This window comes from Megalops cyprinoides, chromosome 2 (assembly GCF_013368585.1).
Source record: "Megalops cyprinoides isolate fMegCyp1 chromosome 2, fMegCyp1.pri, whole genome shotgun sequence".
Classification (NCBI taxonomy): domain Eukaryota; kingdom Metazoa; phylum Chordata; class Actinopteri; order Elopiformes; family Megalopidae; genus Megalops; species Megalops cyprinoides.
In genome coordinates, this window is record NC_050584.1 from 44,159,394 (window position 1) to 44,172,479 (window position 13,086).

Consider the following 13,086-nt stretch of genomic DNA (forward strand, 5'->3'; position numbering starts at 1 on the left):
AAATATCTGACTATAAAAATATTGATACAGTAACAGAGAGATAAACCATGTCACATACAAATGGATTACAACTCTGACACTCAGAATCACATTGGGGTGAATGATGATATCTGCACAGTCACCTTAAAATTAAAGGTAAAACAAAACTAAACCATTCGTAGTGTCAAGTCAGTGTGTCAGTCACCTCATCTGTAGGTGCACTGCATGGCCAGCCCCTTGACTAGCTGGTATAGAATAACATTCTGTCCCAAGAGAAGAGATATGCTTTGGGTATTCATTTTCACACTGCATCCCTTTTAGCTGATGTCATATGTTTTAGATTTACGTGATGCTTAGATTGCACAACCTACTATGTATGTCTAGATTTTAAGTATACAATAGAGGCAGACAGTTTTACAGATATTTAACTTCAGTCAAACAATTGATAAATTTCTGGCAATGATTTGCTCAGGTAGGTAGCTGATCCACAATATTAGACTGTTTGCAAGTGTCCGAACTGGTGAAAAAGCCAATCATTTCAATAATGCTTCACACAGGTCTATTGTGTAATAGTGACATGCAACTACTGTAGCCATCTAGCTAATCAACTGCATTCACAAAAAGTGAATGCTTATATTGTACAAGAATCAATAGTTTTTTTGTATTATAAACCCATAGTCTTAGCTAATGTGAAAACTTCCAGAAGCATAGATCCACTCAATCTTTGTTGATAGAGCTGATTATGTATTTGGTGACATGCACTAAGTCTTCCCTAGCAACAAGGTATTCTGCCTAACCTGGCACTTTGTGTGCAAGGTAGATTCCTCTTTCATTTACTGCTTCGGCAAGTATTTCTACTGTGCACAAATATTAGTAATCTATAATTCCAAATAAAAATCCAAAATAAATTAAAGGAACAGCTCCAGATTAGTTTAAAATGGTGACAAAGGAACTTACTCCAATATCAAATATGTGTATTTCCTGAACAAAATGATATTAACTTATAAACATCCTACAACTAGGCTGTTGTGTTTAAAAAATATATAGAACACAACAGTCTAGTTGCAGGATGTTTACAGGATGATAACATTTTGCAACAGTCATTTGCAAAAAGTGCTGAGTAGATTTCCATGATATCAATAAACTACTGAATAAAAGAAAGAAATGAAAAACATCTGCAAACCCAAGGTGACAGTTACAAGTAGGAGCATTAATCTCAATTTACATCTTGCAACAAATAAACAAATATGTCTTTCAGTTGAACTGGAAACTATGGTGTTAAAACACTGCAGTGATACAGATTAGTTAGTAACCTCACCGCTGAAACATTCTTTTTTCAGCACAGAAACATTCTTCGCATCAAAAAGCAAATGCTTTTTTCTTAAATTTAAATTTTTTCTTAAAGAGTCTGAGAGGACTGTTAGGGGGCTTGTCAAGACATACTGCCTTTCTCACATCTGTGTACTTCCATTCCTTTCGCTGCCTCAGAAGCACAGCTTTCCCCGTTTCTGTCGCAGGAGGCTTCGACAGCACTGGAGACAATTCACACATGTATTGTTTATAAGTCATTTAACTGTAGCAATGGCCCAGTACAGGTCCCAGCCTAGACGTCATAATGGTTGGATCCGTAGCCCATCGTGTAGGCCTGTCGGCTGTACTGGAAGTGGTCGGTGAGCACGTTGCTCCGTCCGTACTGAATATCCGAACCCTGGGTGAAAGGCACTGTACCGTTGGGCTGCGTCTTCTCCAGCCCTATGCTTACATGGTCGAAGGACATCAAGTCCTGCTTGGACGATGGCAGCAACTTCTTTTTGGCTGCCTGGTTAGCATCAAACTTAGCCTGTTGAAATACAACCAGTGACAAAGACAAATTAAAACTTTAAACCAAATTGTTGACCAATCATGAATGAAAGAACTTCAAAAAATTAGCAAACATTCTGGCGAGTATCCCATCAGAATATCCTTCTAATTTTAGGAGTCTAATGTATCCAATGTCAACAACCAGCAGAGTGGAACGTTTTGGCAGAGGCTCAGTGTAAAATGGCTATTTTGTCCTCAAGTACCCTTATTTTTAATCATGTAAGTGGTAAGCTAGAAGGACTTCTAAACAGTGTGCTGCAATAGATTGAGCTGTTAACGGGTAAATGCTCAGCTGCACAGAAGAATATATCACTGAAAAATAAAGGTCATTGGCACAGGTATTAGCGATCACCTTATTGTAGCAGAAGACTCCTAGAATGGCCGTCAGCATGCCCAGCAGGTTGGTGGAAGTCACAGGGTTGCGCAGCATCAGAAGGGAAATGCTGATGACCATGATCCTCTTGGTAGCGTTGGCCACAGCATAACTGAGGGGGCTGACCAGGTTCAGCACACTGAAGGCAATCATGTTCTGGGCAAAGTTGCAGAAACCGCTCACCACGAGGAGCAACAACGTTCCAGACCAGTTGGACACATCAGCCTGGAAGTATGAGAACAGCAGAAAGTGAGAGAGGCAAAAGAGAAGGAGTATCAGGCTGCTGAGCCACATAATTGCATGTATTTGCCTAAAAGCTTTTATCACTAATTGGTGAAGACTTTAAGGCCCTACGGCTGAAGATCTGATACGTTCCAATTTATGCTCTGTAAGGGCTAAAACACAGGGAGCACTTCTGCCTAACGACACATGCAGCTTCTGTCCAGAGTTTGATTGTGATGTCCATTAATTTAAATTAAACAATGCACATCCTCTCAGGGCGTGCTGTATGGCTAAAGACCGTGCTGAAATTGAAATGTCTATGTAGAGATAGAAAAAAAATAATACTAATTAAAATAATTTACATTCACTTTAAATTAACATGTTATACATTTAAATATGTTATATGTTATACATTTTTAATATAAGATTCAAAGAATAATGGAATAATTGGAATAACTGTAACAAACAACACAAATCCTACAGTCCTAGCAGGACCTACATTACATTAGGTGTTTTAAGTGGAAGTCCAATGTCATGTTTCCATGATAATTAGTCAGTGTTCATACAGGCCTACCAATTCTGATGAAGAGAGAGAAACTGAACAACACAGCTACAAGATTATCAGCCATCATTGGGTCTTCCACCCACACTGCACTCTGTATAAAATAAAGTGCTTGGTATAAAGTACTATCTAAGATGTACTCTTTTACATCTTAGGAAAAGATTGTTGACAAGGGTTAAACACACTGTAGTATGGATTTGGGGATGGGACCAAATTTGGTGAAGTGCACCCTCTACTGGGCATCTTTCCACATTCACCTTTGAAGAAATTCTGCACAGACCAGTTTTCATGAAAAGGTTAGCAGCCCAGCAGGTACATGGAAATGACAGATTTTTGGTCAGATTCAACATTACATCTAAATGAGTTAGCAAAAAATGTCAGTACTCGCTGGAAGGGAAGAGTTTTGTCAATGAATGTCTCATTAGTTCCTTTCACCTCAGCTGGCGAGCTTGTATAGACATTAATAATGTTCATGACATTGAGCAGAGTTTGAGTAGTGATCTCACACAGCAATCAGGCCATGCCTACTGGATCTCTCTCCTTTACTGGATGTTAAGATTCAATCATATGCATTCATGCTACTGAACAGATGTAAAGCAAAGCTGTTGTTTCAGACTTCTTACAAGGTTTACACACTGTGTAGGTCACAACAAAGAAACAGCCTTGATGAGAATCCAAGTATCATCAATTTCTTGTCATACTTACAAAGCTTCCAAAAATCTAATTCACCTGACAGTCTTGTGACGCAAAGCTGACACTTGCCTATGCCAAAGAATACCTGCTCCGAGTGAGTGCAGTTCCCATCCCTGCACAACCTCCTTTCCTTTGACTTACCAAATCCCCATCCACCAGGAATGCAGACAAGTCGACCAGCACCCAGGTGGGCACCATGAACAGCATGGCATTGAAGCCGAGAACGTTGAGGAGCCGCAGGTGGTGTATCCGTGAGTCCCGCAGCACCTGAGGAAGAGGACACATCACATGATAATCCAGTAGCACGAGTGAATTTAGGCGCTACAGGGGTCAAATAGTTGACCGTGGAGACAAAGAACAAAGTGCTGACTGAGCAGAAGGTACTTTACATTGGTGATAGGCCTCAGCTCCAAAAGCTCACACAAAGGCATTCATGAGAAGTAGAGCTTGACAAAAGCCCTGATTTCCAAGGCATTTCTGCTCTGAAATATGTCTCACTGACCATTGGTTCTAATTTCTAGATCAGTGGTCCCTGAAGTCAATAATCAGCTGTTTCCATTGGTCATGCTCAGTTATATATGAGGCGCAACCTACCAGCCCAACACAGTTCGAGATGTCACACAGCATTTCATTAACCTTACCCCAGGTGAATGAGTACACATCCCAGAAAAAATATTAAAGGAGTGTGTGAATACTCACAAAATGGGTCATGAAAAAATAAAACTACAAATAACAAAAATAACATTATCTCCCATTTATATGATGCATCCTATTTATCCCTGATGAGCTACACTGCCCTGCTTTATAGATGTACCAGAAATGACTTTATTCTTTCCGTTGCCAGAGATGTTTGCCACCTTGTCATTCTTTCTTTCAAAACCTTTTTATAACTTCTTCTTGCCTGTATCATTACTTTTTTTTTACATTACATTACATTATTGACATTTAGCAGATGCTCTTATCCAGAACGACTTACATAGGTTACAGTTTCTTATAATGTTATCCATTTATACAGCTGGAGCTCTAAGGTTCACAGCTGGGTATCACTCCAAGGTTCACTGAAGCAAGGTGACAAGTTCGATAATCAGTCCATACTTTTATGGACTGCATTTTCAAGCTTCCCCACTTGCACCACAGGACTAGAATGCCATTTTGGTTGAGCTACCATTGCCTAATAGTTGAATAATTTTGTATTTCTTTTCCACGCTTAGATTCTTACAGTGTTCCATTGTGGAAACATCCCTTGCTTGTATGGTCTTCCCTTTATATGTCATTTAATGTGTATATTTGCATTAAAAATGCCTCTGAATTAGCCTATAAGATGACAAGGTCATCTCAACTGCCTGCAAACTTGTGAAAAGATGAGCTACAACTGTGCTTTGTGACTTACAATAGCTAATAGTGGCAAAATGTTGTAAATCAAGGACTGCCTGAAATCCACCTTTCCTTATAATTTAGAACAAAATCTAAACAAAACTAAAACAGAACAAAACTAAAACACACACACACACACACACACACACACATCCTTCTCTGATTAAATCAAGAGACTGCATTTTGAAGACCTACCTTTTTGGAGAATATATTTTGCAAAGAGAAGCACAAGGTGGCAGCTAGGGCACTAACCAGTCCAGACAAATCAAAGGACAACTCAGTCACTGTGGCCAGAAGCACACCCCCGATAATGGGGATGAGAGACACATACACCTGTGGAGAGGGAAAAAAGAATTACACATAGTGATCTTTCAGCATCTTTACTTTTAGGGTATGCTAGCCATGAAGTGAGCATTCTTTGGTCAAATTCAGAGGCAGGGACAAAACATAAATTGCACACTTCCTAACTAGATCATACTAGCTACCTAACTGCATTAAGATGGCTACAGATACCTAGTTAGCCATTTATGTGTAAAGGAATCTGATCCTGAAAGAAATGGAGAATAACTTAAATTGATCAAATAGTTAAAGTTTGGAGACATGTCCAAATATACTGTACTTGCAAAGCTGGCAGTAATATGAGACGAACAACATGCTTTGCAGCTCATATTGCACCATACAACAACCTTCCCTGGGGAAACTGTATGTGTGCATACTCTCATTTCAAGGTTTCTAACCTTTGTTGTCTGCTTCTCCTTCATGATGATTCGTGAGAGTAAGACAACCCATATTGGCATTGTGGCCTTGACTGTGGAGAAAGGAAAGGAGATCAAGGATGAGATGACGAAGAAGGATCAACTTACACATACCACAGGCAGGCTGTAACAAAGCTGCACTGTGAAAGTGCATATTCACCATGATCAGTTCAGGCAACTGGCAAGCAGTGAAGCTATTATATTCAGACTTTTTGCCAGAACTCAGTGTGCCCATTTGGTTAATTTCTTGACAAGAACACCATTTAATATGTGGAAAAGTGGAAGGACAGATACAAACACTTAAAATAGCACAAAACACAGCAAGACAAATAATTTTATATTACAGGAAGGGAGTATCTTCAAATCAGATTAAACTCAATCAACCAAACAATTTTGTTCTTAAAGCAGTCCAGAACACCTGTTGCAACTCTCAATGATCTGACGTAAGAAGGAAACGCTCACACCTTCATAAGCAAAGGTGCGTCACCACAGCTGCACCCATATGGTAAACAAAGGGATAAACTTCAGCCATTCTACCTTGAGATAAAGCCATAATTTCAATGTCCAGCTCAAACTATACAGAATGGAAACTTGTACTTTATTATTATTACTACTACTACTACTACTACTAAACTACAACTCCCACTACTAAATTTGGTGCAGATGGTCTAATACAGTGTTCCTTATAAGGCTGTCATGGCAAGATGCACACAATGCATATCCCAAGAACAAGACCAAAAACACAACAACAAGAAACAAATCATTCATAATGCATTCAGGGACATGATATGGACACAAGCAGTCAAACAGTGGTCCTAGAGCATGAAACGCTTACAGCACAGAAATCGTTCTCCTAAAAGTGCTTAATGACCTACAGCCATTGTCAGAGGAGAGAAGTATCTCCCTACTTGTGCTCCTAGACCTAAGTGCAGCCTTCGAACCATCAATCATCTTATTATATTAGACCGACTTGAAAACTGACTGACATAAGTGGTAAGGCTCTATCCTGGTTCAGGTCTTATCTGTCAGAGCGACATCACTTTGTCTTCATTAACAATAAGTCTTCCAAACACTCCAGAGTAAGACATGGAATACCACAAGAATCCGTGCTTGGACCTTTGCTCTTTTCATTATACATGGTGTCCCTTGGAAATATCATTTGTAAACATGGCATTAATTTCCACTGCTACGCAAATGATACCCAGTTATACATATCGGCCAAACCTGATGTCACCTTGGAAAAATCAAACATGGAAGCCTGCCTCAAAGACATAAGGACATGGATGGCCCATAATTTCCTCTTTCTAATTTCAGACAAAACAGAAATATTGGTTATCAGCCCAAAGTCTATCAGGAGCAAACCCACCAATATTACATTAAATCTTGATGGTGTCTTGCTGGCCTCAAGTGCAACCATAAAAGACCTTGGTGTCACAATTGATCCTGAGCTCTCTTTTGAAACACCTATAAAAATCACCTCCAGGACTGCTTTCTTTCATTTGTGGAATATAGCCAAAATCGGGAAAATTCTATCAATACACTATGCTGAAAAGGTAATCCATGCTTTTGTCACATCCAGATTGGACTACTGTAATGCCTTCTTGTCAGGATGTGCATATGTCTCCCTAAAGCCCCTTCAGTCGGTTCAAACTGCAGCTGCTCGTATTCTAATCAGAACAAAGCGCTTTGAGCACATCACCCCATTAGCGTCTCTCCACTGGCTACCTATCAAATACCACATTGATTTCAAAATACTTCTTACATTTAAGGCTTGCCCCTCCCTATCTTAAGGACCTTCTTTGCCCATATTCTCCAAAACGAACTCTACGTTCCCAAAGCACGGGAATTCTCATTGTTCCAACAGTGGGTAAAAGTAGGCTACTATAGGCGGTAGAGCCTTTTCGTATCGAGACCCTCTTTCGTGGAACAACTTACCCAACGAAGTTTGGGAGCAGACTCTCTCTCCGCCTTTAAGTCTAGGCTAAAAACTTACCTCTATTTCAAATCTTTCAGTTGATGGACACGGCAAAGTGCTGGCACTGATTGTAGAGTCTCTGGTGGACTAAGCGGTCATTGCTGTCACTACATCATGGCCTGGTTACTCTGTCTTCAGCTGATCCGGCTGTGGTCTGGTGTTGACTGCCTTAGGGTCGCCCTCATGATCGTGCTGGCCCCTTGCCTCTCATCCCCTAGGTATGCTGCCCCCCTTGTCTTTACACCTTTATGTTTTTATTCCTGCAATTAACATCCACTAATCACTGTTTTCTATTTGCTTCCTGTCCCTCCTCCGGGCTCCTGCCTGGACCTGTAGCTCAACTGTCACATCCCGATTTCCAGTCCAGCTACCTTGCTGCCCTGCCTATCAAGTCAACTGTGTGCCAAGAACTGGACATTCTAGGAAACATTTTATAATTACTCTGTTGTTAATTACCACTGTCTATCAAACTCAAATGTCTTAAAGTATATTATACAACTTTAAGTATTCTCTGTAATTCTATCTGTCCAGTGCTGGCTAGAAGCAGATGGGCTCCCCCTCTGAGCCGGGTTCTGCTTAAGGTTTCTTCCTGTTAATTAGGGAGTTTTTCCTTGCCACTGTGGGCCTTAAGGCGCCTACAGACTGTGAGATTTCAGCAATCTTATAAGTTTATAGCAAGCCACACTGTGTGACATGGATCCAATAAACTTGGGTACGACATCAAGTTTGATGTATGTAGACTGTACGATGATAACACCTACTGAACCGTAGGCTACGACGCAAGTCAATATACAAGAATATAACGTCATCAGTGCGCTACGTCTTTCTTGGCGTGGTCATGATAACAACTGGAGGACACATCATACAAACAAGGCTTCTGCTGCCACAACTCAACAAGATTTTCTTCTTGCAAGGAGGAGAAGGAGGAAGTGGAGAATGTAGGCTAACCGATGAAATTAAATATAGGGTGGACTCCCATTAACGTGGGCAGAAGTTGGAGTCCCAAAAATTTTATTTTGCACGTTTTACCTCCATCTATTACATTTGGGTTTGGCACCAGTGTCGTGTTGATCAGTGCGTCATTTCATGCTGCATTCCTATTGATTGGTTAATAGACATAGGTCGTAGTGGCAGTCACGTTGTGAGACGGTCATCCTAAATTTCTGACACTGTCAGAATTTTGTCCTAGGCTATCTTTGGTCGCAAGACCGTGACAAAGGCCATCTTTGAATCTCTCTCACAGTGCGACGTAGGACCACCGTTTTGGAGCCACGACCAAAGATATCGCCACGTTTCTTTCACTTTTGTCATCTTTCGTCTGGGACAGCCCAAAATCGCTCTGTGTATACCCGACAGGCTTCCTCTCAGGGGGTCACAGGCCTGGGAACAATGTAAAGCTGCTTTGTGACAACTTGTGTTGTAATAATCGCTACACAAATAAAATTTAATTGAACTGAATTTCTCGTCAGTCATCGCGAGAATGGAGACAATGTAACCGCTCCACTTCCCATAATAATTACTACCCCTGAGAAATGCAACAATTTAAGTATTATATCGAGCGAAGGGGACAGTTCATGAGCTGGACCGGTTATGTTTAAAAACATCTAATCCAACAATGGACTACACCGATAATCATGCTGTATGATACGGCGGTGAAAGAAATCGCTCGCTTTATATCCAGGAGTTTGTTTGTTCGATTCCCCAGAAGAGCATGGTCTTCAGATGTATAAATAACTTCCTCAGATCTGCAGCTGTGTAAATGGCAATCCACTACATTCACTTTCTAATTTCAAAGCAGGTAAAACCAGAATGAAGTCTCGCATTACCAGAGTAGATAATTAGTTAGTGACTGATGTCGTAACAAAGTGACACTCCATAGGTGGCTAACCTACCGGAGCATATTTTAGCCTCAAATTACCTATGTCATTCACAAGATACTGGGTCTTTTGACACGTCGCTTTTTGACTAGTTGTACTTTAATCATCCTCTCATTTAAACGCAATTTATTTCTAAACTTCAGAAGACCTCGCCGTCAGTTTAACACCTCGTTGTTGCCTGTCTAGCTAGCTAGATAAAACAACATATAGCCTATGTTTTGCTTTGCTAGGTACTGTCACACAGTTACATGCATTACACAAACTACATGTACTGATTACAATCAATTCGTAAAGGTAGCATTGCTAGCCAGCTAACTTCTTACCTGTGTGAGCGTAGGAAACTGGAACCTTCCATATACTGAAGTGAGCGGACACAGACGCAAAGTATTTTCCAAAAGCTAAAGGCAGAATATACCATCGGTAGTATCTGCTAGACAGTTCAGTTTTGGGGACTCCCCATGCCCGCAGCAACGGAGGGAGGAAGAGGACGATGGAGAAAATGTGAAAGAGCGAAACGGTGACAGGACGAGGGAATCCATTTAAAATAATTTTGTTTACAACGTTGCCCCCGGAGCTGACCGTGTACCAGCAGAGACAGAGGAGTGCGATCCGGACTCCTTCCTTTACTGGCGGACGTTCCACCGCAGCCATCTTCCAATTCAGTGCCACCGGTCGCAGGGCCAGGAAGACGTGGAGCAACTAGCTACGTAGAAGCCTAATCATATAGACTTCTTTCATTGTGCGTCACTTCCTTCATTTAAAGCCATCTTGGTGCAAAAGAATTATGTTTTGTGTAGACAGTGGAGAAATTCAAAAGCCAACAATTTAACAATAATCATAATAATCATAAACTCATGACACATTATGTGTTTAAAAATATGTTGCCAATACAAATATATGAGTATTATCTGGAAAAATTCAGATATATAAATATAAGACTTTTAACAGAAATCTTTGGTGAGTTATTATTTTTGTCTCTGCTAAACTTTTTTCTGCTTGCGTGTACAAGAGAAATCTGTCATATTTACATCTTGTCATTTAGCTAAGGCTCTTGACCAGTGTACATATTTCTCGTTTTTTTAAAATGGCTGAAATTATTGAAATGATGAATTCCAATCCAGTTCAGTTATGATAAGAACTATCTTTGCATTTTATGGCACCTTTGCAATATTCTGTGGCCGTTGCATAAAAAAGTCTATTACTACTTACACCATGTTCCACGTTCATGCTTATTATGCATTGTATTTGAGAGGGTTAAAGTGAATAACATTTATGTCAATTATAATGAAAAGAAACTATGCATTTACTCGTTTATTAAAACAAAATAAACTAATATGATAATGTGTCAATGATATATCTTTTTGTTGTTGTTGTTGTTGTTGTTGCAAAAATCGTTTTTCCCGGCGCAAGCGTTAAAAGACCCGCAAGACTGAATGAACAAACTAGTTCCCCAAGTGGTCAGTGAACCTAAGTGACTAAAAATCGAGTCATTTCCAGTTGGGACAAATGCAGTGCTCCCAGTCACAATTCTAATCCTAACCATCGTAGGATAACAGGCAAAACGAGCCTTCTGGCTATTTGTTTGTCTATCTTTCCGCGATACTCATGATGAGTAGCCTACGTGCTTTGGCAGTTCTCCATTTAATTTATTTGCATAGGTGTTGCTCTGTCGACCCATTCAGGGTTCTCCTGTTACACCCGTAGACTGAAAGAAGGAGGCAGTGGAGAATGTAGGCTACCCATTGAAATTAAATATAGGGTGGACTCCCATTAACGTGGGCAGACGTTTTACGCATGCAAGAATTGCCGAATACTTTTTGCACAGGATTAAGTGATTTCTCATGAAATATTGGCTAAAGATGACATTTTAAATAGAAATAGAATAGGCCTATAAATTTGTGCCAAGTGGATAACAAGGTTTCTAATATAGGTATATATTGGAAATGCACCTTTAAATTCAACTTACAGCGTTGAATCATTCATTGTCAGTGTTTAGTATGAGTGCTTTCTGATTTAACTGTCTTGTAGGGTGTCCATATGCCCTGGTAGTATCTTCTGATATGTAGAATTAAAGGGGCCATATTAGGGTAAATAGCATGTTCAAGGTTGTGGCCCTTTTTCTGTTACGGGGTTAATTGGCGGTTGATTCACATTGTTTAGGTTTAGGCTCTTACTAAGATCATGGCCGATAAGGCAAGACCTGAGACCACATTTGTGTTTAATTGTGTCTCGGATTTGTTAATAGAATTACATTTCAAATTGCAGTTACAACCATCTTACGGAAACTGAACTTGACGCGACATTTGATTATTTTTTGTGGATAACATATAATGAAAAGATTTTGGTTGATGACCACTTCACCTGAGATGGTGTTACAATCAAACTGCTGTACTGGGTAAAATATATTTCTACATGAGTGAAATGTCATATATAGAAACAATGGTACTGTAGTTTTCTTTGAGGGGATATGAATGGTAATTAAACAAGTGGGGGGAAAAAACAAGACAAATTAAGAAGCTGTTATTGCATTAATTATTTCTTGTAGAATTAATGTCACTTCTAAGCATATAATTACAAGAGGGATATACAGCTCCAGAGAAAACATCAACTCCCTCAGGAAGTGCTCTCTCCTGAGAAATGGCACATGATGGACAGTAGAGGGCAGCAACGAGAGACACAAACCCTGACATTTCTTTGAGAGTTTAGGTCACTAATGCACCAGCTCTGAGCAAGTGTAGTGTTAGTGAATAGCAGTATGCTGAACAATGAGAACCATATTTTGCTGAATTGAGAGTGGACATAATATCAAAAAGTGTGCACATTCATACAGCTCAAAAAAAAAAACTGTCTGTACAACTATACATTTACATTGTCTAAATTTCCAATTATTCTCTAAAATGCTGATTGGCATCCCATAACACTAACATGGGAATGCTTTAAAATAATCACTGTTCGTGAGACAGTCCTTCAAGGCCAGAAGAGTGCTTACACATCTGACAGTCATCTTTACAAGCATGGATAAAAGTTAGTAAAACCTGGCTCAGTGTTATCCCCCTGCACTACTGTTAAAATTTCCTTCACTACTCACCTGGATATGTCATCTCAGTATTGAAGATGGGTCTTCGGTCTTTTTGTTTTACTCTACATACAGTGTGGTGTGTAATAAGTTTGTATTGAAATGCACAGACATGCTCAGATTTTGTGCAATTTTTATTTACACATTTATATCAATGTGTCCACTTAAAAGGACAAAATAGCAAAGTTGCTCCCTTCTGCATCCAACTGAACACAGAAATCTGATTTCTGTACATTCACTAAGGCTCTTTGTTTTTGCCAAAAACAGAAAAGTGTTATCGAAGTTCTCCATAAGGCAAACAATATCTAAAGGAATGGTAACAAGTAGAGTTCCAGCATAC

The 13,086-nt window shown here is 39.8% G+C and overlaps 1 protein-coding gene across 1 annotated transcript; it reads right to left on the reverse strand.

Moving 5' to 3' along the window:
- Positions 1–1,099: 1,099 nt before the first annotated feature.
- On the reverse strand, positions 1,100–10,346 carry slc35e1 (solute carrier family 35 member E1). Its single transcript, XM_036522185.1, has 6 exons — positions 9,994–10,346; positions 5,801–5,871; positions 5,259–5,396; positions 3,831–3,956; positions 2,192–2,437; positions 1,100–1,819 (listed from the first exon to the last, which is right to left on the reverse strand). The coding sequence occupies exons 1-6, from the start codon at positions 10,319–10,321 to the stop codon at positions 1,583–1,585; spliced, it is 1,146 nt and encodes a 381-aa protein (XP_036378078.1). The 5' UTR covers positions 10,322–10,346; the 3' UTR covers positions 1,100–1,582.
- Positions 10,347–13,086: the final 2,740 nt, after the last annotated feature.

Excerpts from the sequence above, each read along its gene's own strand:
- slc35e1 (XM_036522185.1), bottom strand. The coding sequence starts at position 10,321 with ATGGCTGCGGTGGAACGTCCGCCAGTAAAGGAAGGAGTCCGGATCGCA. Across the intron at positions 2,438-3,830 it reads TCCTGGTGGATGGGGATTTG|GCTGATGTGTCCAACTGGTC; the intron begins GTAAGTCAAAGG and ends TCATACTTCCAG. Across the intron at positions 1,820-2,191 it reads GAGTCTTCTGCTACAATAAG|GCTAAGTTTGATGCTAACCA; the intron begins GTGATCGCTAAT and ends GTATTTCAACAG.